The 23,749-nt window shown below is 45.6% G+C and overlaps 1 protein-coding gene across 2 annotated transcripts in view; it reads left to right on the top strand.

Annotated features, from left to right (window-relative positions):
• Positions 1–22,624, top strand: part of LOC113939640 (Golgi apparatus membrane protein TVP23 homolog B) — a 62,140-nt gene extending 39,516 nt beyond the window's left edge. The window contains exon 7 of one of the 2 annotated variants that reach the window (XM_027626060.2): positions 22,266–22,624. In XM_027626060.2, coding sequence (XP_027481861.1) covers positions 22,266–22,292 — 27 coding nt within the window. In that variant the 3' untranslated portion in view covers positions 22,293–22,624. Of the gene's footprint in view, positions 1–6,308; positions 6,990–22,265 lie in introns of those variants that run through there. The other variant, XM_027626058.2, reaches the window with a different exon arrangement.
• The last annotated feature ends 1,125 nt before the right edge of the window (positions 22,625–23,749 follow it).

Genomic DNA, 23,749 nt, shown 5'->3' with positions numbered 1-23,749 from the left:
CACAAGAGGACTGTCACAGCTGAAGATGACTCATCTCTTTGGGGAAGAAGATAGGCTCCAGTTGCATCTGTCCCCTTTCATCAGAAAAGCAAAAGCTTTCTCAGAAGTTATAGGAGACCCGCTGCTTACATCTCCTTAGCCAAAATGGTGTCACTCGGTATCAGGAAGTCTGGAAAAGTAGGTACTTCGGTAGGCACATTGCTGTCTTGCATAAGAGTGAGATTTTGTTAGTAGGGGAAAAAAGAAGGGGACCTTAGGTAGGCAACTAGCAGTGCTAAGTACATGTTTCTCACGGGAGGCTTTATATGGAGGACCTGGCTGCTGGTGGCTAATGCTCTTAGTGCTTTTTCTATGATAAATAGCCTTTGATCTGGACAGCTTTTTGAGCCAACTTTTGTTGCAAAGCCATTCAATACAACCCTTGGTAAGATAGTTCTGGGAGGGGTGTAGTCTGATGTACTCTTTTTCTTTTTTAATTTTTTTAATTAACATAAAGTGTATTATTTGTTTCAGGGGTACAGGTCTATGATTTGTCAGACTTACACAATTCACAGCACTCTGTATCTTGACTTCAACGTGATGTGGGGGTTGGATTTAGGATATTCAGAGCAATTGGTTCTCAGGGGGATGGTGCCACCCCCGAGGGAGGGTGTTTTTGTAATTTGGGGAGGGAAGGGTTGCTTAACACAATGATTGGTCCCTTTGCTGGGTGATATTTGAACGTGTGGAGCCTAGGGATGCCAGGTGCTGGTAGAACATAGGACAGTTCCCTATAGCCAACAATTGTCCAAATAACGTCTGTATCTCCCACTGAACAATTACATGAAAATTTTGTTGATAATTAGAAAAAAAAGCACCCCCTGACAGCTGTCAGCTGGAAGCTGACCCGACCTGAACTGCGAAGCCTATGGCGTCCTGTTGAACATAAATACTTTTATTCAGCACTAACATCTGACAAAGCCATTCTGTGACTGTGACGGAGCAAGGCAGAAATAAGGACACTGGAATCATGTTGGAGCATAGAAACAAGAATACTGTGCAAACCACAGAAAATGACCAAACACCCGCCCTCCCCTCTCCTGGCTTACATGAGTGACTGACTCCTGCTTTGCCAACTAGTATTTTAACTTGTCCCGATGCCCTATCCCCCTCTCCCCAGCTCTGCGGTAGCCTTGAAAACCAGCAACCTTGAACCACAGTAACTGTGAAAGGCAATGGCCTAGCAACCACTGGAAGAATTTGGAATTCCCCTAAATAGGCTTGGAGTTATCCAAAAGAATTGTCAGTATTTGATCCGTCTGACAGCTCCCTAGAAAAATCCCAGTCATGGGGCTTATCTTTATTTAACATGACCCATTGAGGAAAAACCCCGTCCGCAGGTTATTTGTTGGAAATAATCAGTGGTAATTGCATCAACAGCACAGCTGCCTGAAATGGTAATGCCAGTTGGGGCAAATGAGACTGGTCCAAAAAATTCAAAAGTTTTAAGAGTGAGATGCCCATAAGAGGCTTTGAAAAGCCTTACGCTATTTCTAGAGATGTGGAAAGGCATATGCATGTACAGGATTTGCATGCCCAGGAAAGACCTGAAAAGGCCCCAGTCTCTCAGTTCTGGATGATCTTGAGGCTCTGCACAAACAGAAACTAGAGGCTTAGGGAGAGTTGTTAACAGTTGGAGTCTTGAAGATGTGCCCTAGTACACATGAGCCCCTCAGCAAAAGGTGGGAGATACTGTTTCGGGTGCTTAAGAAGATCCTATCTAATTATTAGATGAAGACTAAGCTAACAGTAGAGATAACAGTGGCTACACATGATAAATAATGCAGACTTTACAAGGAACCCTTATACACTGTTGGTGGGAGTGCAAGCTGGTGCAGTTACTCTGGAAAACAGTATGGAGGTTCCTCAAAAAGTTGAAAATAGAGCTACCCTACAACCCAGCAATTGCACTACTGGGTATTTACCCCAAAGATAGAAATGTAGGGATCTGAAGGGGCACCTGCACCCCAATGTTTATAGCAGCAATGTCCACAATAGCCAAACTATGGAAAGAGCCAAGATGTCCATCGACAGATGAATGGATAAAGAAGATGTGGTATATATACACAATGGAATATTATGCAGCCATCAAAAGGAATGAGGTCTTGCCATTTGCAACGACGTGGATGGAACTAGAGGGTGTTATGCTGAGTGAAATAAGTCAGAGAAAGACAAGTATCATAGGATCTCACTGATGTGAGGAATTTTAGAAACAAGACAGACGATCATAGGGGAAGGGAGGGAAAAATGAAACAAGATGAAACCAGAGAGGGAGACAAACCATAAGAGACTCTTAATCTCAGGAAACGGAGGGTTGCTGGAGTGGAGGGGGGTGGGAGGGGTGGGGTGGCTGAGTGATGGACATTGGGGATGGTAAGTACTATGGTGAGTGCTGTGAATTGTGTAAGACTGATGAATCACACACCTGTACCCTTGAAACAAATACATTATGTTAATAAAAATTAAAAAAAAAATGCAGACTTTACAGAACAGTTCAGGAAAGTCACGAAAAACCCCGGCAAGAACAAAAACTTAAAAGGAGGGGGCAACAGATTTGATTTTCTGAATTGCCACCTTATTTTAATTGTCCAGTGTTCAACAATTACGAGATAGGCAAAGAAACGAGAAATGTGTTTCATGCACAGGGAAAAAAAAATAAACAGAAACCATCCTTGAAGCCCAGACTTTAAATCAACTGTCTTAAATATGTTCAAAGAGCTAAAAGAAACTAGAAAAATTACTTATGTACAAAATGAGAGTATCAGTAAAAAGATAAAAATTGTTAAAAAAAAAAAAAAAGGACCCAAATAGAAGTTTTGGAACTGAGAAGTACAATAACTGACATGAAAAATTTGTGAGAGGAGTTCACCAGATTTGACAGATGAAATAATCAGAAACCTTGAAAAGAGGACTGTTGTAATTATCCAGTTTGAGGAGCAGAAAGAAAGAAGAATGAAGAGTGAAGACAACCTAAGGGTCTTGTGGGACACCATCAGGCATACCAACATACACATTATGGGAGTCCTAGAAGGAGAAGAAGGGGGCAGAAAGAGTATTTGAAGAATTAATGGCTGAAAACTTCCCAAATTTGATGAAGGACTTGGGAAATAAAGACACCCATTAATCTGCACATCTAAGAAGCTCAACAAATTCTAAATATGGTAAACTCAAAAGAGATCCATATCTAAAGTTATCATAGTCAAACTCAAAAGCTAACGACAGCGAATGTTGAAAGCAGCAAGAGGATACAACCCATCACATGTAAAGGGTGCTCAAAAAGATTAAAAGCTTGCTTCTCATCAGAAATGATGAGGTCAGAAAGCTGTAAGATGACATATTCAAAATAGACTTTAAGACAAAAAAAAAATGCTACAAGACACCAGCGACAGTACATATTGATAAAAGGGTTGGTCCATTAGGAGGACCTAACAATTATATATGCACTTGGCAACAGAGCTCTAAAATGCCTGAAGCAAATGCTGAGAGAATTGAAGGGAGAAATAGGCAATTCAATTATTATTACTAATGATTCACTATTGGTAATTTTTAATGATTAAGAGATAATCCATATAAAATATCCAGCATAGTCCCAGGTGCGTGGCATGCACTCTGTAATGGTAACTGGTGTTTAGAAGGAAAAATTGAGTTGCTTTGCTAGTGTGGTCAGGAAATCTAACAGTAGTTGGAGACTTCAATATCTCATTTTTTTAAAAAAGATTTATTTATTTTAGAGAGAGTTGGGGAGGGGGAGAGGGAGAAAGAGAATATCCAGCAGACTCTGCTGAGCGCAGAGCCTGACCCGGGGCTCGATCCCATAACCCTGAGATCATGACCTCAGCCGAAATCAAAGAGTCGGCTACTTAACTGCGCCACCCAGGCCCCCCAGTATCTCCCTTTTAATAATGGATAGATGAATGAGGCAGAACAAGGAACTAGAGAATCCAAGAGCACTGTAAATGAAGTAGATCTAACAGACCTCTATTCCATCCAAGAACAGTATCATACATATTTTACTCGAGCACACGGGACATTCTTGAGGATAGACCATATGTTAGGCCGTAAAATAATCCACAGTAAATCAAAAGGGATTAAAACCGTACAAAGTATGTTCTCTGACCACAATGAAGTTATATTAGAAATCAAGAGCAGAAGGAAATTTAGGAAATTCACAAATATGTGGAAATTAACACATGCAAGTAACCAGTGGGCCACAGAAAATTAGAAAATACTTTGAGATTAATGAAAATGAAAACACAACACACCAAAATGTATAGGATGCAGTCGTAAGCAGTGGTTAGAGGGATATTTATAAGTATAAACCCCTATATAACTGTAAACTATAAACTCTCATTCATTGCTGGTGGGAATGCAAAATGGTGCAGCCACTATGGAAGGCAGTTGGACAGTTTTTTATAAAACTGAACATACTCTTCCCATATGGTCCAGCAAATGTGCTCCCTGCTATTTGTCTAAATGAAATGAAACATGTCCACACAAAAAGCTGGATATTGGTGCTTAGAGCCACTTTATTGATAATTGACCCAAATTGGAAGCAACTAGGATGTCCTTCGGTATGTGAATGAACAGTTAAATTATGGTACATCCAGACAATGGAATATTACAGGTTTTTTTTTTTTTTTTTGAGAGAGAGGATGTGCGAGTGCATGTGCATGTGAGTGTGTGGGGGAGGGGCAGACAGGGAGAGAGAATCTCAAGCTGACTTCACTCTCAGTGTGGAGCCTCATGCGGGGCTCGATCTCATGACCATGAGATCATGACCTGAGCCGAAATCAAGAGTCGGACGCTTAACCTACTGAGTCACCCAGGTGACCCCAGACAATGGAATATTATTCATCGCTAAAAAGAAATGAACTATTAAGCCACAAAAAGACATGGAGGAAACAAATGTATAATACTAAATGTAAGAAGCCAATCTGAAAAGACTACACGTTATGATTCCAACTACATGACATTCTGGAAAAGGCAAAATACTCTGTATGATACTATAATGATGGATACATGGCATCTTACCTCTGTCCGGATGCAAAATGTACAACACCGAGAGTGATGCCTAAGGAAAACTATGGACTTTGGGTGATGATGATGTGTCAATATAGGTTTATCAATTGTAACAAAGATACCACTCTGGTGGGGGATATTGATCATGGGGAAGGTTATGCATCTGTAGGGCAGGGAGTATATGAAAAATCTTTGTATTTTCCTCTCAATTTTGCTATGAATCTAAAACTAAAAAAAAAAAAGTCTTAAGAAAAAAGATCTCAAATCAATAGTCCAATTTTTCACCTTAGGAAACTAGAAAAAGAAAAGCAAAGTAAACCCAAAGTGAGCAAGGAAAGAAATACTAGAGAGGAAATAAAAGAAACTGAGAATAGGAGAACAATAGAGAAAATCAACAGAACCCAAAATTGGTTCTTTGAAAGGATCAACAAAATTGACGAATTTTCAGCTCAACTCACTAGGAAAAGATTAAAATTACTAAAACCAAAATGAAAGAGGAGACATCACTACTGAGAAAAAGCAATCCATAACCGAATAATACTTTTGTAAAGTAATGGTTGTCCTAATAGAGCATGTTACACCTATTTGTGGTGGTAATGGCATTTTACATATAAGCTTTCAAACATTGCACTTTCTCCAAAAAGTGCTTTCCGTGACTTGTTTCGTCCTCACAACATTCTTGGAGTTGTGCAGGAGTGTTGTACATGGCACGATGTAATCATGAAGAACCTGTGTTTGATTCAGACATACCTGGGTCATGGATGCAATTCTCTCTCCTGGTTTTGACTTTGAACAGGTCACTTACCCCATTTTTATAGATGAGGCAGTAAGCTGAGTCTCATAAGTAAGATCACTTACCCTTTGAGTTAGCAGAGGGAGGGATTCACAAGGATTAAGTGAGATAATCCACGTAAATATTCATCATGGCTCCAAGCTCATGGTAAGCACGTTATAATGGTAACTTATTCAGAAAGGGAAACAGAGTTTTTAGCTAGCGAAAGGTAGAGCGGTCAGGAAATCTAACCCCTAGTTAGAGCAGCTTCTCTTTAATTTAGATTCCCATCCAACATATGGCATGGAGAATTCAAATGTAGCAAAGCAGTCAGTTGCAGGAAAGAAGGCTGACTCTCTTATTTTTCATTTTGCTTAGAACAAGCGAGGGATCATAAGATTATATAGGCTGGTAAATTGCTACAGTGGTCGTTTATAATTTATTTTATATTTAAAAGGCATCCTGTTATGTTTTTCAGATGGTTGTTGAAATCCAACAATGTCATGCATGGATTAGTCTTCATAATTGTAAACATTTCTTCGAGGATGTTTTTCTCTGCCCGCTCTTTTTATCTCTTTTTTTTTAAGTGGGGGAGAGGAGCAGAAAATCTTAAGTAGGCCCCATGCTGACATAGGGCTCGATCCCACACTCCTGAGATCATGACCTGAGCGGAAATCAAGAGTCAGACGCTTAACTGACTCCGCCACCCACGTGCCCCATCCTCTTTTTGCTTGTAACTTGCACACTGGCCGCTAGATGGCAATACACCAACATAAAATGTAAATGAAACCCTCCCGTTGCAGCACCTTATTTATTTGGTTTAATGGGAAATGATGATTTTCCTGGAAAATTAGCCTGCAAGTAGTGAGTTAGGACTAAATCCATGTTTCCTGTGGTGTAATTAATTAAAGTCAGTGCTGATGAATAGATGCAAATGTTTTGTCCCATCTTGAAATCCTGATGAATGTAAGTTTTTAATTTTAATATTGAAATTATCAAATTTTTAACGGGTTCCTTTTTTTATGTGCCATACTTGGGAACCTCTTTCTTGCCCTAAGGACATATTCTCCTAAAAGTTTCATAACTTTGTCTTTTACATTTATGTCTTTAAGCCTTTAATATTGACTTTTTTTTTTGGTATGGTGTCACATAAAGATCTGTAATAAATTGTATTATTTGCTCATAATTTTTCTTTTCCTTCCTGCCTTTGCCATGGTTCATTGTGGGCAGAATATTCTCCACTTTACCACCATCTTGAACTTAATCATATGACTTGCTTTGGTGAATGGAATGTGAGCAGATATAATGTATGCCCTATTCAATAGGCGGCCTTATTTATTTATTTTTTTAATTTTTTAATAATAAAAAATTAAATTTATTTATTTATTTGGGAGAGAGAGCACGAGCTTAGCTCATGACTTGAGCCGAAGGCAGACGCTTAACCAACTGAGCCATCCAGGCGCCCTATGGGGTATTCTCATCTTTTCTGTAGTGAGTATTCTGATCCATGGACATTGTGTATAACTTCATTCCTTGATTTCTTTTAGTAAAGTTTTTATTTTTTCCAGATACCTTTTATATATTTGTTAGCTTTATTGTAGGTCGGTCTATCTATCTATCTGTCTATCTATCTGTCAAGTAACTTCTATTCCCAATGTAGGGCTCAAACTCACGACCTGGAGATCAAGAGTTGCCCGCCCTACCAACTGAGCCAGCCAGGTGCCCTGGTACTTTTTCTTTTTTGATATCATAAATAGTATCTTTTACAACCACATTTCCTAAATGTTTGTTTTAAACTTACATACTTTAGGATTTTTGTGCAAATACTTTTGGGATTTTTATGGAGACAGTCATGCTAATTGCAAATAAAGACAAATTTGATTCTTTGTTTCCAATTTTTATATTATTTATCTAATTATGCCTCATTCCACTGGCTAGGAACTGTGGTATAATGTTGTAAAGATGTGGTGATAGCAAAGTATTGTTCCTGATATTAAAGGGAATGTTTTCAACATTTTGCCATTAAATATATTTGCTATAGAAGTTTTTAGATACTATATATCAGAAAGAGGAAGTTTCTATCTAATCCTAGCTTGCTGAGAGATTTTTGTCATGGATGGGAGATGAATGGTATCAAACACTTTTTTCTGCATTCTTTGGGAAGGTCATTTTGTTTTTCTCCTTTAGTGGTGAATTATATTAAATAATTTTCTAATGTCAAACCAAACTCATGGAATAAATACAATGTGTTCATGATCCCTCACCTTTGTTTTTTAAAGAGGCTCTATGCCCAATGTGGGGCTTAAACTCACTACCTTGAGATCAAGATTCACATGCTCTATGGAATGAGCCAGCCAGGCGCACCCCTCACTATTTTTACATATAGCTGGGTTGGGTTTGCTTCTATATTTTAGATGACTTTTTTCATCTATGTTTATAAGTGAGATTGATATGAAATTGTACTTTCTCTCTTTTTTTTTTTGAAATTTTACTTTTTCGAACTGTCCTATTGAATTTTGTTATAAGGGTAGGATTGCCTTGTAAAGTGAGTTGGCAGTCAGTCCCTCTTTCTCTCTATCATAGAGTTCTTTGTGTAACATTGGAAATATTGTTTTCTTTAGTGGTTGGTCGTGGCTGGAAGGACGGCTTGAGCCTGGTGTTTTCTTTGTGGGAAGGTATCAAGGTTATATCAGCCTTATAAAAGGAGTTCAGGACTGTATCTTTTTCCTTCCTCTGGACCAGTTTGTGCAAAACAGGGATTACCTGTTCCTTGTGTGTTTGGTAGAATCTGCTTGTGAAACTCTAAGCATGGTGATAGTGTGTTCACGTTATGTGCTTGTGCATGTGTGTTTTAAGTTCCTGATTCAGTTACTTTTATTGCTACTAGTCTTGTCTATTCTTCTTGAGTCTGTTTGGTTCTTTCTATTTTTAAAAGATAATTCTCCCATTTTGCCCGTTTTTTTTTTTTTAATTTACTTATTTGTTTTTAGAGAGAGAGCATGAGCACGAGTGGGAGGAGGGGCAGAGGGAGAGGGAGAAAGAGAATCTTCAAGCAGACTCCCCGCTGAGCATGGAGCCTGCCACAGGGCTCGATCTCACGACCCTGAGATCATAATCTGAGCCAAAATCAAGAGTTAACTGACTGCGCCACCCAGGTGCCCCATTTTGCCCAGTTTTGAAACTGAAAAAGGATCAGGCTGAAGTTTTAGAAAGATCTGTGGTCAGGTAAAGTCACAGTGACTAGAAAGCACACATATTTTTCCATTTAAACTTTAATATTATGTGTGTAATATATTAATTTTCAAATAATATTAATAACATTAATATAAATAATAATATCAATAATAATATTAATATACTTAATACTAATATTAGTAATACATGTTTGGGAGGCTGGGACTTACAGGAAAGGCATCGGTATCTTGCTTGATGTCACCCTGAAGGGCAAGGTTGCCTTGTCGATGTGGGGCCCTGATCACTTTTAACCTCATTAGTCTTTTCAAGCCTTGTTCTCTTGTTTGCAAAATGGTGATAGATCTCCTCGCTTCACAGGAATTGTGAGGAGTAAATGATCACGTATTGCAAGCCCCTGGTAACACACAACTATGGAAACAGACCTAAGAGAACCTTCAGAGAACTTCTGGACCAGGCATTCCTACACATCACTTGTGGGACGCGACATTGGGCGAGTCTCTAAAAAGTCCCAGGAAGAACTTTCAGAATTATAAGCGTATAGGAAAAAAAATGTTTTCTGGGGACTTCCGCTATCAGCCACAATGTGGTAGCAAGGACTAGACTCAGCCTCCCATAGAAAACAATCAGAAGACTGGACACGATAGATGAAGTCATTTCCCCCCCCCGCCCAGGCATTAGACAACACACGGTGCATAATTGCAGTGCCTGAGAATGGGGAAATAAATTTGAGTGAGCCTTATAATCACCCTGGCTTTCTGCCTGGAGGCAATTTCTGACAATGAGATCAGGGAGCAGGAAAGTAAACAGAGCTGGGATCAAAGATGATCTAAAGAAGGGAGCCCAGGGTGAACAGGTGATCTGAAGTCTGGTCATCTGGGAAACGGTACGAGTCCTGGGGCTGTTGAGCTGGGAGCAGAAAAGACTTGGGGGGTGGGGCTGGGGGTTCCTGCAGAGTGTCTTCAGAGATTGGAAGGACTGTCATGTTGAGTAGGGTATTCGTGGTCTGTAAGGCTCCGGGAGACAGAATTAGGGTGCTTGGTGAGAGATTACAGGGAGAGGATTTTGGCTGAGTCCAAGGAAACACTTCATTGGCAATCACGTCGATCAGGTACGACTGGCCGCCTTGCCTATCTGGGCCGATGAAGGGACTGAACAGGTGTGCTGGGCTGTCGCCAGAAGTGTTCCTGCTACGGGCAAGGGACTGACCTAAATGACATCCGCGGCCCATTCTCAAGATTTTTTATGGCTTGATTTTTTTTTTTTAGCTTGGACTCTATAAGAGGCAGGCGACACCAACTGACTGTGCTTTGAAGAATGTTGAGAAAAGTAAGAATCCCCGAAGACCCCACCCCATAAAATAAAGAAAAGACTACCTAGGGTTTTAAAACAGGAATTTCCCTCACATATCGATTGTATTTATATTTTTATTTGATTTCTCACCTTTGGTGTGCCTTTCCGCACATGTGTCATATCCACGTTGTAATAAACTATGTGGATACCGGGTGCTTCCTCTATACCTGCGTGGACGCTCAAGGGGGGTTGGCAAACATATATCTGGTCTGTTGCCTCCCCGTGCTGTGCCCCTGGCAGACATCACTAATCAACCATGGAGCTCTTGTCCACCGAGCTCAGTCTTAGCCATGGAAATTCTCTGGGAACTCTGATTCTCGATGATGACGTCTCATAGTTAGGATTAGTACTGACGGTGTCTCACTATTTGCTGTCCCAGGACCGAAGGAACGCTTACGATTCTCTGAGGCACAGTAGCGACCCGTCCTGGCCAGGATCTATGTTTCCGTCAGCTGCTGGAGAGCCCAGCTGTCCTGTTTTACCCACGTCGGAGCTATGTGGGAACGGTGAGCATGCTGGAGGTTTGGCTGAGTGCCAAGGGGGACATTTTGGGGGCACTGAATACAAGGGATGGCTCCTGGATGATGCAAATGCAAAAGGTATGGAGCCTGGATGTGATGTTGATACAGTGTATAAGGTTGCAACCATATAGAGTGGGAGTTGGGACATGACCGCATCTCTGAATGCCTTATTTTTGGGGTTAGAACCCCACCTTGTGACGCTTCTTCGTGCCCATGGGGCTCTCTGTGAGAGCCTGGGGGCGTTCTTCTTGGCTGAGGATTATCTTCAGCCTGATTCGCGGTGTGGTAGAAAGGGAAAAGTCTCAAGGCTCAGCTCTGGGCTCACATTCTGTGCCTGCCCCCGACCAGCTCAGCGGCTCCCCGCACTGGACCGGGCTTCCTCTTTAAGGAGGGCTGGAAAAACCCATCTCCAATAGTTGCTTGGAGATTTAATGAGACGGACTAGGTAATGTGGCAAGCCGCACAGTGGATATTAAAAATTACCAGCACTTGTATAATTAGACTTATATAATTGTATAATTTTACCGTCCTGCACCGCCCCCGAGTCCTTTACACACATCACCTCACTGATGTTCCTGATGACTGTATGAGGTAGCTACAGTGATATCCCCTTCATCTGAGAAGATGAGGGACTGAGACACGGAGCAGCTGATTCTCCTCAGGCTCACACAGCTCGTACTTGGCAGAAACAGAACTCAGGCTTAGGAAGTCTGACCCCAAACCCCTCACTCCTAAGTGCTCCGCGGCGCCCCCCTGAGAGACCAGACCCTGTCCTGCCTGTGTGACCATCAACACATATTTCCTGGCCAGCTGCGGCCTGAAAGACACTGTGTTAGGTGCTGGGTAGGATACAAATATTAATAAGATACATTTAGGGGGGCGCCTGGGTGGCTCAGTTGTTTAAGTGTCTGCCTTTTGCTTACGATGATCCCGGGGTCCTGGGATGGAGCCCCGTGTCCCTTCTCCCTCTCCCTCTGCCCCTTCCCCCTGCTCGTGCTCTCTCTCTCTCCTTCTCTGATAAATAAATAAAAATCCTAAAATAAATAAATAAATAAATAAGATACATTTAGGGGTAAAGGGAAGGGGATGTGAAATTGAGTGGGGCCCGGTCCTGGGGCCACAGAAGGCTTCTCGTCGGCGCAGGGTGATGGGGGAAGGGGCGAGAAATCCAAGTGGTCAACAGGAAGGAGCGCCCCAGGGAGATGACTGGCACTCATTAGCCTTCCAGGGATTTCTGCAGGGGTTAATTATTAAACAGGCCCTCTCATTTATGAAGTGGTCTCTTTTGAGTTTGCCGAGTGGGAACTGACTTACCGGGGCTTAGTCAGAGCTCGGTGAAGCGGAGATGGTGGAGTTTCTGGACTTGCACACCCCGGGTGAGAAGCCACGCCTGTGTGCACAGCACACACCCTGAGTTGGGTGGGCAGGCAGCTTCTTTTAGTTGTGCGCAACCTCAATTTTATGCCCAGATCTGCAATACAGCCTGCTGGATACTTATACTTGGGAGGTCTGGCCGTCACCTCAAACTTGGTCTTCCTGGAACCAAACCCATTGTCCCATTGCTAACTGTCCCATCCCCACCAAACTCATATGTTGAAGTCCTAACTCCCCAAAACCTCAGAATGTGACTGTCTTTGGAGACGGGCCCTTTACTGGGGGTGATTAAGTTAAAGCGAGGGCATTATCATGGGCCCTGATCTAATAGGCCTGGTGTCCTTATAAGGAGATTAGGGCGCAGACTCACATGGACAGAAGGACGCTGTCTATAAGCCAAGGGGCGAGGCCTCCAGAGACACCAGCCCAGCTAACACCTTCTTGCGAGACAAGAACGGGCAGCCTGGGTTCAAGTTCGCCACCTTCTGGCTACGTGGCCTCTTGCCAAGCTAGGGAAACACTGCTGGAGGGATGGGGGGGGTGGTCCAAGACCCAGCAACAAGAGGGGAGTCCGGTATCCCCACCCCAGCCAAAGCAGAAGACTTTGTCCAGGCCTGTAATGACCTCCAGGAGAAATAGTCTCAGGTCTACCCCCAGCTGGCTCGGACAGACTGAGCACTTGGGACAGAGCATCATGGACAGTGACAACCTCAACACACGGACTGGCTTATCACACAGACTGCTCTGGGCAGAGCTCACTCCTTCCACTCCAGGTTAGCCATACCAGACACACAGCGCGCGGTCACACCCGGACTGGGCAGGTGCACCGCCCAGTGCCGCCCTGGGCCACCTGCATGGGGAAGGGACTGGCTGGGCAGTCTGCCATCTCGTCCTATCCATACCAAATGCTTAGGTACATTTCCCGAGATCCCAGCTGGGGTGCGAAAACCACCTTGTTAATTTGTAGGGTTAACGATGAAAGGGCACGAATTAAGAATTGTGTGCGCTTCTGAGCCGACTGTCATGCAGCCAGACTCCCGGCCATCTGCTCTCAGGTCCCCGGATCTGTTTAGTCGAGCACAGCTGTATGCTGCCCTGTCCAACTTCTGACCCACACACTCCTCTAAGAGGAGTGAGCTTTCTAACTGAAATACAACTGAGTGAGAAATATGGATAAGCAAAGAAAATGCATGGACGCCTTAACACCGACTGAAGACCGGCTAGACAGGCACACCACTACTCAGTGTACAGCTGGTGAAAGAGAATGAGCAGGGCCCACGTGTTTCCCTCTCGAGCAACCACCGAGATAGAGCTAACTGGGAAAACCAAGGCGCAGAGTGATGTGCACAGCATAAAACTGCATTTTTATTGCAGAATTTAAACAACTAGTAAGACTCTTTCATATATGCGCGTGTCGATTTGCAGGAGCACAGTAAAAGGCGAGCAAAGGCCCGTACCAAATTGTTAACCTTAATTAGATTAGAAGCGGGGACTGTAGGCGACATGCGGATTAGTAGTTTTTTTTCCCCCCATAAATCTGTATATTATTCTACTTGTTATGCTGAGTCCAGTGATAACTTTAAAAAAAAAAGATTTTATTTATTTATTTTAGAGAGAGTGTGCACAAGTGGGGGGCGGGGCAGAGAGAGGGAGAGAGAGAGAATCTCAAGCAGACTCTGGGCTGAGTGCAGAGATTGATGCCGAACTGGATCTCACGACCCTGAGATCGTGACCCGAGCCGAAATCAAAAATCGGATGCTCAACTGACGGAGCCATCAAGGTGCCCCCAGTTGTCACTTTTATAATAAAAAGCCCAATTAGATAAAGAACAGAAGGACTCCGCTCAGATGCCACCTCCTTCAAGAAGCCTTCTCTGATGCTCTCAGGCCCTGTCTTTGCCCCCACGGCACTCCCTGTCTGCCTCTATGACTGTAACTCCTGCACTGAATTGCAGTAATGTGTCTCCTTTGTGCTCCTACTGAGTGGGAGCTTCTTAAGGTCAGGATCCATGTCTTATTAACTTCCATATCCCCGACACCCAACCCATGGCCAGCACATAGTAGGTGCTCTGTAAATGCATGTTGAATGCAGGCGCTATGGACTGAATTGTGTCCTCACCAAAGTCATATTCAGATTCATTCATCCAAGGTAAGGTGCTGCACCCCGTGAAGAGCGGAGGGGAAGTTCTCTTGGCCGGGTGCGGAGCTGCTTCTCAGCGCTGCGGCTTTCCCGTTAGTGACAGACATGGGGTCTCTGTGCCTCCCTTGCCGTCCATCCCTGGATTCAGAGCACACCTGGGAAAATCAGGGAAGGTCCTTTTTCCTTCCAGGTCCTTCTGTTTCATGCTGAGATTCAGGCAGTGGTTTACCTAGTTCACATTTTCAGGACCATGAGCTTTTGCCTTTCATGAGTCCAAGTGTATTTTAGTGTGAATTGGGGAAAAGGGTTGCGGGTGGGGGGAAGGCGGTGAGGGTGGTGCTGATATTCGGGTACATGTTTTACCGGCTTCAGACTGTACACAAATCTCTCACACGTGTCTTGCTCAGGGAAGGCAGGTGATACCAAGAACTAAGTCAGTGGCAGCTACTTACACCTGCTTGAAAACATTCTTTTGTCCTGCTAATGGATGCTATGTTAGCAAATCCTCAAACTGTCAGAAGGGCAAGAGCAAACATTCTACCTCTTTGCTCTGAAAATGTAAATTGTTTGAGAGATTGAAGGTTATAAATCTTGGTCCCCTGGATACAATCTTAAGACCAGATGACCCTCTGGGCCATGACGTTCCACGCTCCATCTGAGGCTTGAAACCCGCCCCTCCCGCCACCCTATACTTCTTATTTGCAGTCGTGAAAATCTAAATAAAGAAAAATACAGAGCCGTTTTAAAGAAGAAATGCCCAATTGTTTTCGCATAGAAAGTTTTTTAAAGCGTAGTTTAAAATTCAGTCCACTCTTGGGATATTTTTAGTCTCTTGAGAATGTTCCAGATCGCTGACTCAGTAAGCCCAGGCTCTCAAAAATGCGTGTTTTGAAACTCCACAATGTGACATTGTCTGAGCTCCTTGCCATTTGAGTCTGACCCTACAGTCTGAGTCTGCCTTGGTTTCCTAGGGGGGCTGTTCTCAGTCTTTCTGAGCACCCGACACCTCCCCCAACTCAAATCTGATGATCGGGCGAGTTCCTCACATAGCACAGAGAAAAGGGGACCAGGAGTGGATGTGAAGAACAGAAAGTCACTGTGTTCATGGCAGTGAGCTCGAAAGCTCTCCTGCGCCAGTGGAGGTTCGCATCCTCGCTTTGCAGAAGGAGAAATGAGAGCCCAGGAGGGGCAGGACTCGCGCCCGAGGTCTCACCCCACCCTCCTTCAGCCACCCCAAGCAGGGCAGTCGATGGCTCGGCTCCCCTCGATTCGGTGTGGCTTCTAACCTGGGCACCTTCCTTTGATCCAATTTACTTTGGTCATGGTAGTAGGATTGGTTTGCTTGATACTCGGTGGATGCTTTAGGAGTTGATAAGCGGGAGTGTCACCCAGGAATTCCAAAGCTGAAGCATACTGTGTTCATGAAAATGTCTCAGCGATTTTCGATGGGCCATTTAATAAATATATATATTTTATACACACACACACACAGACACACACATGTACACACACACACACGTACACATATATATACAGAGTTGACCCTTGACCAACACTGGTTTGAACCGCACGGGTGTGTGGGCTGTCCGAGTTATTGGTACTGGCAGATTCTCCCCGGGGAGCCTAGGCCCCTTTGAGTCCTGAGAGGAAAAGTCCCTTTGGGATCCCAGGGAGACAGAGTCTGGTCTTATTTAGTTATTTATTTTTTAAGATTTATTTATTTATTTGAGAGAGACAGCAAGACAGCGTGAGCAGGGGAGGAGCAGAGGGAGAGGGAGAGAGAATCCTCAAACAGACTCCCTGCTGAGCGCAGAGTCTGACGCGTGGCTCGATCCCAGGACCCCAAGATCATGACCTGAGCCGAAATCCAGAGTCAGACGCTTAACCCCCTGAGCCACGCAGGTGCCCCAGAGTCTGGTCTTAAAAGAAGAACCTTAGATCTCATGATTTCTAGCTCAAGGAAGGGAGAATGCCAGGGCAAGGAAACAGCCTGACTTAGAGAAACGTTGGCAAAGATTTTACAAAGGACACCCATCACCTTGTCTTTTCCAGCGTCTAACCCCAGCCTCCTCACATCATAACAGCCCACATCCCGAGAAAAACAGAAGAGAAGGCTTCAGTTCAGTGGTTTGTCCGCCCTGGCTCTTCCAGAAGCTATTAAGTCCGTTGTTCTCAAAGAGGGGTCCCAAGAGCACCGGCATAAATTGCCAGTAAGGCAGATCCTGGTATCCCGCCCGAGACCTAGGGAGTGAACAGCTCTGGGATGGGGGCCCGGCAGTCCGTGTTTTAACAAGTGGTCCAGTACTTTGAGACCCAGTGCTCTGAACATCCACAGATGAAGCCATAATCTCCAATTCCTGGAGTCTTCCTTGCGCTTCTGTAATTTAAGTCCGATCTTATGCTTTAAAGATATCAGATTGCCTAACTTTTACATGCTAGATATCGCAAGTTTACTTTTTCCAGAGTCACAAAATACTATCGAAAGGGAAAATGAAGAACATAATGGTATTCTCGAGCCATCCAGTGGAGTCAAGGGTTATTTTGATTTGGAGAAGCTTAGGGACCGGACCAGTTTTCTGACCAGAGCAAAGCGAAATGGGAAAATGGGAGCCATTAGATCAAAACGTCTGTCTTGCAGTTTATTAACTGTCCCGAGAGCCAGAATTGTTGGATCACCACAAACTCTATTGAGATTTTATGTGCCTTAATGATTCCAATTCTTCAAGAGCTAAAACCAATTCCACTGGGTCTCTGAGAGCTGGAGAAACTTTTAAGATGCCTTGCGATTACCACGTTATGATTTTGACATTTTCTGAAGGCTTCTGGCACGGCAAAAGTATGCCTTGAGAACAGGGACTCTGTCTCTCTTATGGTGATACATTGGAGTGGAACAGGACCCTTGTTCTCGAGGGCAGTGAGCACTTTCAAATCTGCAATGTCATTGTTGGCCCATCACAATCTCTCACATTTGTCTGGCTCCGCACTTCTCAAAGCTCTTTGACATTCAGTCCGGTAGTTTGTCTCCATAAAATGCCCCTAGTAGACCGGGTACCTGTGATTAACTTTTGTGATCCTGTTGCCTTAGGTATGAAACGCAGAAAGTGGCCTAAGGTCACGTGACCCATGGCAGGGTAGGGGGATAAGGCTGACCCTCCTACTATCCTTAAAATCAAAAGGGCCTGGAACACTGGTTTCCCATTTAAAAAAATATGTTAATATTTTTATAAAATAAACAGGTATAAAAGTGCTGGCCTTGTCGTTAGCAGTCTGTAAATGTGAGGTGTCACCAACTTGTCATCAGCCAGTACAGGGAATGTCAAAGGGATTAAGTGGCTCTCTGGGGACATTCAGAAAGGCCATCACAGAGTTGGAACTCTGCCTGGGATCTGGGGTCCCTTCACCCCGAACTCCTTCCCCAAACCACACCTGACGCGTGAGGAGGGCTCCATGAATTTCAACTGTCTTTGCTCCCTGCATTCTCTTTTTTTTTTTCGTATTCTATACAAATTTTCGTTAACATTTTATTTTATTTATTTATTTTTAATTATGTTACGTTAGTCACCATACATCACATCATTAGTTTTTGATGTAGCGTTCCATGATTCATTGTTTGTGCATAACACCCAGTGCTCCACGCAGAACGTGCCCTCTTTAATACCCATCACCAGGCTAACCCATCCCCCCACCCCCCTCCCCTCTAGAACCCTCAGTGTGTTTTTCAGAGTCCATCGTCTCACATGGTTCGTCTCCCCCTCTGATTCCCCCCCCCTTCATTCTTCCCGTGCCATCCTCTCCTCACTGCTTCCTCCCCTGGAATTCTGTGCTAGACCCTCCAACAAAGCACAAAGCACAGGACGATATTTACTGGTCACATACTACATGCAAACACGGTCCAAGACAGGGGGCAATGCAGATATGAATTGGGCACCACGTTTCATTAATTCTTTTTTAAAAAGATTTTATTTATTTATTTGAGAGAGAGAGCACAAGCAGGGGGCATGGCAGAGGGAGAAGCAGACTCCCTGCTGAGCAAGGAGCCCGATGCGGGGCTCGATCCCGGGACTCCGGGATCATGACCTGAGCCGAACACAGACGCTTAACCGACTGAGGCACCCGGACGCCCCTCATGTTTCACTCATTCTAAGCAGCACTTAAAAGACAATGTCAGCATCTCCAAAATCAGGGTATGTCGTCTATTGGCAGGTTCTTTTCTTTCTTAGAGATGTATAAAATAACGATGCATCTTAGGCTTGTGAAGATACAGGCGTTTCTCCTCTCCAGGAGCTTACAGTGTTTCTTCTGGGTAAGAGTTGGGGACAAAGGGCTGGGGAGGGGGGGGTGCAGAGAGAGAGAGAGCGAGCCAGCGCGTGCGTGAGAGCCAGCCCCCACCAATAGCGCACGTTACAGTAAGCGCTAAATGGGAAGGAGGACAGTCCTAACTGGGAGCCGCAGAGGGTTTTCTCTGAGAAGGGAGAATTCGAACTAGATCCTGAAGGGTGAGTGGCATTTTAACAGGCAGAGAAAAGGTGGAAAGGCACTTGACCCTCACGGAACAGAGAAAGAGAGGCAGGATTTGCAGAGGGGCAGCGAGGTTTGAACCGCCCACTGCAAGGAAGGGTGTGCTTGCAGGGGGACTGACATTCATCTCGGGCAGCTCTAAATACTTCCTGACTCCTCATAACCAGCAGCTGCCCCAAGTCACCAAGGGCATGCCAGACCTTGGGCTGCCCCTCCATCCACCAGGAGCCCAACCATCTCCCCAGACCAGCTACTGAAGGGTTAATGCAGGCTCAGGCCTGAGCCTCCCCAGTGTCCTTTCAAAGGCTGGTTGGTGCCTGGCTCTCCCTGCAGTTAGGAGGGGAACTGCTCTGGGGGCTGATGAAGCAGGAAAAACCACCGAGAGCCAGATCAGAGAATGCTGGACAGGAGCTGTGGGCCAGGACAGAGGTCACCAAACCTTTGACACTGTGCACCTCCACGTCTGAGCATGCACCCCCAACAGCTGTGCATTGATTCATACACGTAGTTATCACCGCTCTCCTATGTAAAATCTAAAACAGACGCAAACATAAAAGCTAAAAAATAAAATAAAAACAATTAGAAATCAAAGCTAGAGCATCTTCTGACCACACTACAGAGACTCATCTCAGACCCCCCCACACGGGGTGAGTGCACCCCACTTGCCAGGGCGCTCGCTGTCTAGACAGTGAAGGAGCTGAGGCTGGACGGTGAATTTAGCTTTTCATTATAAAGAGGCAGAAGGAACTCAAGAGAGCAAATGGCCGTAGAAGACATGACCAAGAAGTAGGTCTGGAAACACTGGAAGTATTTTAAAAGGTTACAACAATGCCTTGTCCCGTATCCATTTGTAAGCTATTATTGGGTCTTTTTCCCGGTCCCAGTGTAGGTACTCTTCTCACGAAGGTGGTGGAGCTGTGGATGTGGCGAGAAGCAACAGGGAAGCCACAGTGAGGGGAACTGGGTTTTGGGAGCCCCAGGGAAGAGCAGACAGACGGTGGGAACCCAACCTCCTGAGGAATAAGAGGGAGACCTTGGCCGGGTTGGAGCAGAGCATGTGGGCAACTGCAGGGCCTGAGCAGGACCTGGCCTGCCCTTGTCCGTTGTGGCTGGGGCACCAACACTGAGTAGACATCAGTGGCCTGTGATGTCTCTCTGCTCCTTCCAAAAGCTCTGGGAAGGGAACAAAGACCATGGTTGCCCCGAATTGTCTGCCAACATCGTCTCTTCCCCATGTCCACATGAGGGGAAGTGGACGCTTGCTACAGGAGGTGGAAAAGAGTCAGAGTTACCAGGGTCAGCATGAGGACACAGAGTCAGACCCCTCATCACCCTCCAACTCAGAGATACCTTGGACCCAAAAGAAGAGATCCCCAATGGAGGGATGCCATCAGCCAGTGGGACAAGTACAGGTGGCCTCTGGGTTGATCTAACTGAATAATCAGACCACAGATATTCATTAAGGGCCTGAGCATGCCCATTTTAGATAACAGTGCTCCTTCCCCACAAGCCGCTAACGTTGAATGGACATTACAAGATGGTGGCCACTGGGCTAACAACTTCACCTATTCACTCATTTATTCCTTATGGTGACTCTTGACTTCAAGGGACTGGTTCTATTTTTTTTTTTTAAAGATTTTATTTATTTATTTGACAGAGAGAGACAGAGAGAGACAGCGAGAGAGGGAACACAAGCAGGGGGAGTGGGAGGGGGAGAAGCAGGCTTCCCGCGGAGCAGGGAGCCCGATGCGGGGCTCGATCCCAGCACCCTGGGATTGTGACCTGAGCCGAAGGCAGACACTTAACGACTGAGCCACCCAGGCGCCCCGGGACTGGTTCTATTTTTATCCCCACCTCACCAACGAAGAAGTCGAGGCACCAAGAGGAGACGTGACTAGCTTGGGTCACATGGGGAAGGAGTCGCTGTGCTGGGCTTTGGACCTGGGGAGGATTGATGAAGGCCCTGTGCTCCGAACCACAACGCTCATTGCCCCAGATTGGTAGGAGCATTGGCACACATCGCACAGCCTCAAACCCCGTTAATAAACTCCATCCCCACACAGAACTTCATCAACACTCATGCAACTTGGACCAAAGTTCTCCCTCCAGGCATCTGGGGAAGACACCTTAGCCCAGAGAGAGACACTGACATAGGTATGTTTTCACTTCCTTTGGACATGTTTGCTTTAAATATGAACGGGAAAAAAAAGTCTGAGACTATAGCTCCATGTCTGTCTTTCTTACCACTCCTTTTCAGTGCTGAGAACACATATGCATTGGATGTGTCATCACGGTGCAGGTGGCAGCCCCCGTGGCCCCATCTTACGTGATGCTGATCCAAAGAAACAGCAAATACTTGCCTCTCTCCCCCTTAAAAAAGGCAACTCACAAGTAATTCTGAGGTTTGGTCCTTCAAGAAACCACCTAAGGTGGGGGTGAGGGAGGGAAATGCATTCTTAATGCAGAACAAATTACTTAAAAAAAAAACAAAACTCTTCTCTCTCATTGAAACGTTCTCAGTATTTCCCACATTACTGGTCTCCAGACCTGCTGCAGACCTCCAGCCTCCCCATTCTCGACTCTTCCACATACACCCCATTTAAAAGCTCAGGCCGTCCACCGTTTGTCTCCAAGCAACCCCTCTGCTTCCTATCGACACCCAAGTACATTGTGGTCTGACCAGAAACAGAAAGCCCATGACCTCCACTCCAGTTCTGCTTCTCTCCTTCCCTGTTCTGTCTACATTCTCTGTTACCCAAGCGCAGGGACAAGCCAGGAAAGACAAAAGTCTCTGGAAGGGAAGACAAGGCAGAAAGAGTAGAAAACCCTACTCGGTGGAAATTTTGTCCCTGTGGACGATGCACGAATAAAAAGCCCTGTAGGGACCCTTCACAGCGTTTTGAAGGCTGGGCCCGCGCCTCCGGGGCTGGCCTGGTGGTTTCAGGATGCTGGGTCAGGCCTGATCGGATGCGGACAGGACCATGTTCAGGGGAAATACTCTCTGCTCTCGGGAGACTGTGCTTTTCATCCTTTTCCCTGAGAAATTATGGTCTAGGTTTCTGTGCTACTCACCCAGCTGCGGGAAGCAGAAGCACCTGACTCCTTGGCTCTGGGGGCTTTATTCTTGTGCCTCCCAGAATCCTAACCCCTGATCCTGTCCACTCCTTGTACAACACCGCCATAATTCACCATCTTGGAAACGTTCCTCCCGTTTGGCGCGGCAATGGCCTATAAGCTAGCCTGGAAAATCCTCGCGGTTGCTTTGTCCTAACACTCACAGGACCATTTATTTCCACTTGCTTCATTTACTTTAAATCTCCCTCCTCCTCTACCCATAGGATTTCACCGAGCCACAGACTGGTTAATCTGCACGGAGTCTTCTTGTGCCTTATTTTGTTGAACACAAGACTGGATGCAAAAATCTCCACCCTTCGAAGGATCTGACATTCGAAGCAACCCAGCTGGGATTCCAGAATGGGAAAAAAGAAAAAAAAAAAAAGAAGGAAAGAAAGAAATAGAACATAACAAAGTAGCCAAATGAGACAGAGTTGTCCAAACGCTCCATAAATCTTTAGTTCCCTTCATTGTTCATTTCTAAGGACTGAAGTGTCCTAATTTATATAATCTTTTCCCTCCAGGACTTTTCATCAGATAAACTGAATTCTTCCACCCAGAACTTGTGAATTGAGCCAGTTACCGGAAACCTCCAGCCCCACCCTAAAATCCTCTTCCTCTTCGCTGCGCTTCGGGCTGGTGCCAGCAGGTGGCGCCAGCCTGCCTGTTTCCTCTCCCGGCTCTTCTGGGCGCGGGAGTGGGGCGGGGTGGGGGTGGGGGTTGGTGGGGTGGGGGGTGGGGGTGGGGGTGGGGGTTGGTGGGGTGGGGGGCGGGGGGAGGAGAGGCCCAATGGCAGAACTGCTGAGCCAGGGCCAAGATCGCTTCTGGCATCTGGAATGCGTTAACAACGGCCCACAGATCTGAATCTCATCTCCTTGGAAGAGAGTGAAGGAGAGGGAGCGAGCGAGAGAAAAGGGAGCCTGAAATACTAGGGACGGGAAGAGGGCACAGAAGATGCCCCCCAGCCCGGGCGTCATTACTGGGAAGGGTGTGCCTCTGCCCCTCGCTGGACCAGTGCAGCCCCCGGCAGCCCCCAGCATGCCCGCGGTGTGTGGGGGGGGGGGCGGGGAACAGGGCCCCTCGGCCTGGAGGAAGGAAACGGTGAGCCAGAGCGCTGCAAACAAAGGATGACATGACAGGATCCCCAGAACTCTGCCTGCCAGTCCTTCATTTTCCCTCCTAGGCCGAGACAAAGAGGGAAAGGGTGGAGGCCTGCCACCTTCCTCCTCTGCATGCGATTTTGTCAATTTACAGAATGACATACCCTTGCTTCTGTGGGTGACTCATGGGTAAGGGTAACTGGGTCCAATTCCAGAAAAGATCAGTTTTATGATTCCTGCCCTTGATTTCATCCTTTATTTATTTTTTTGGGGGGGCTTTCGTGGTGATGGATTTGACCACTTAGCGCCTCGCAGGCTGCAACCCGCAAATGAGGTCTGACACCCCTCTGGGTGGGGAAGGAGGTCGGAGGGCGATGGGGGTGGGGGACGGGCCACCTGCACACCCTCTCAGGGCCGTGCCTCAGTGGTGATGGCTCTTGGGTCTGGGGAGTGAGGTCTGGTTCTCCTTCCTCCTCCTTCAGCCAGAGATGCCTTCATGGATGTAAGGCGGAGAGGAGCGGGGCCAATCTGTGTATTGCTCTGCTCAGCGAGGGGTTACACCTGTTCTCAGGTGGGTGGCAGCTCCTGAATCCCATCATTTTCCACCT

This window comes from Zalophus californianus, chromosome 16 (genome assembly GCF_009762305.2).
Source record: "Zalophus californianus isolate mZalCal1 chromosome 16, mZalCal1.pri.v2, whole genome shotgun sequence".
In the NCBI taxonomy this organism is placed as follows: domain Eukaryota; kingdom Metazoa; phylum Chordata; class Mammalia; order Carnivora; family Otariidae; genus Zalophus; species Zalophus californianus.
Note: the sequence above shows the minus strand (reverse complement) of the source record. Positions and strands in the feature narration are given on the sequence as shown.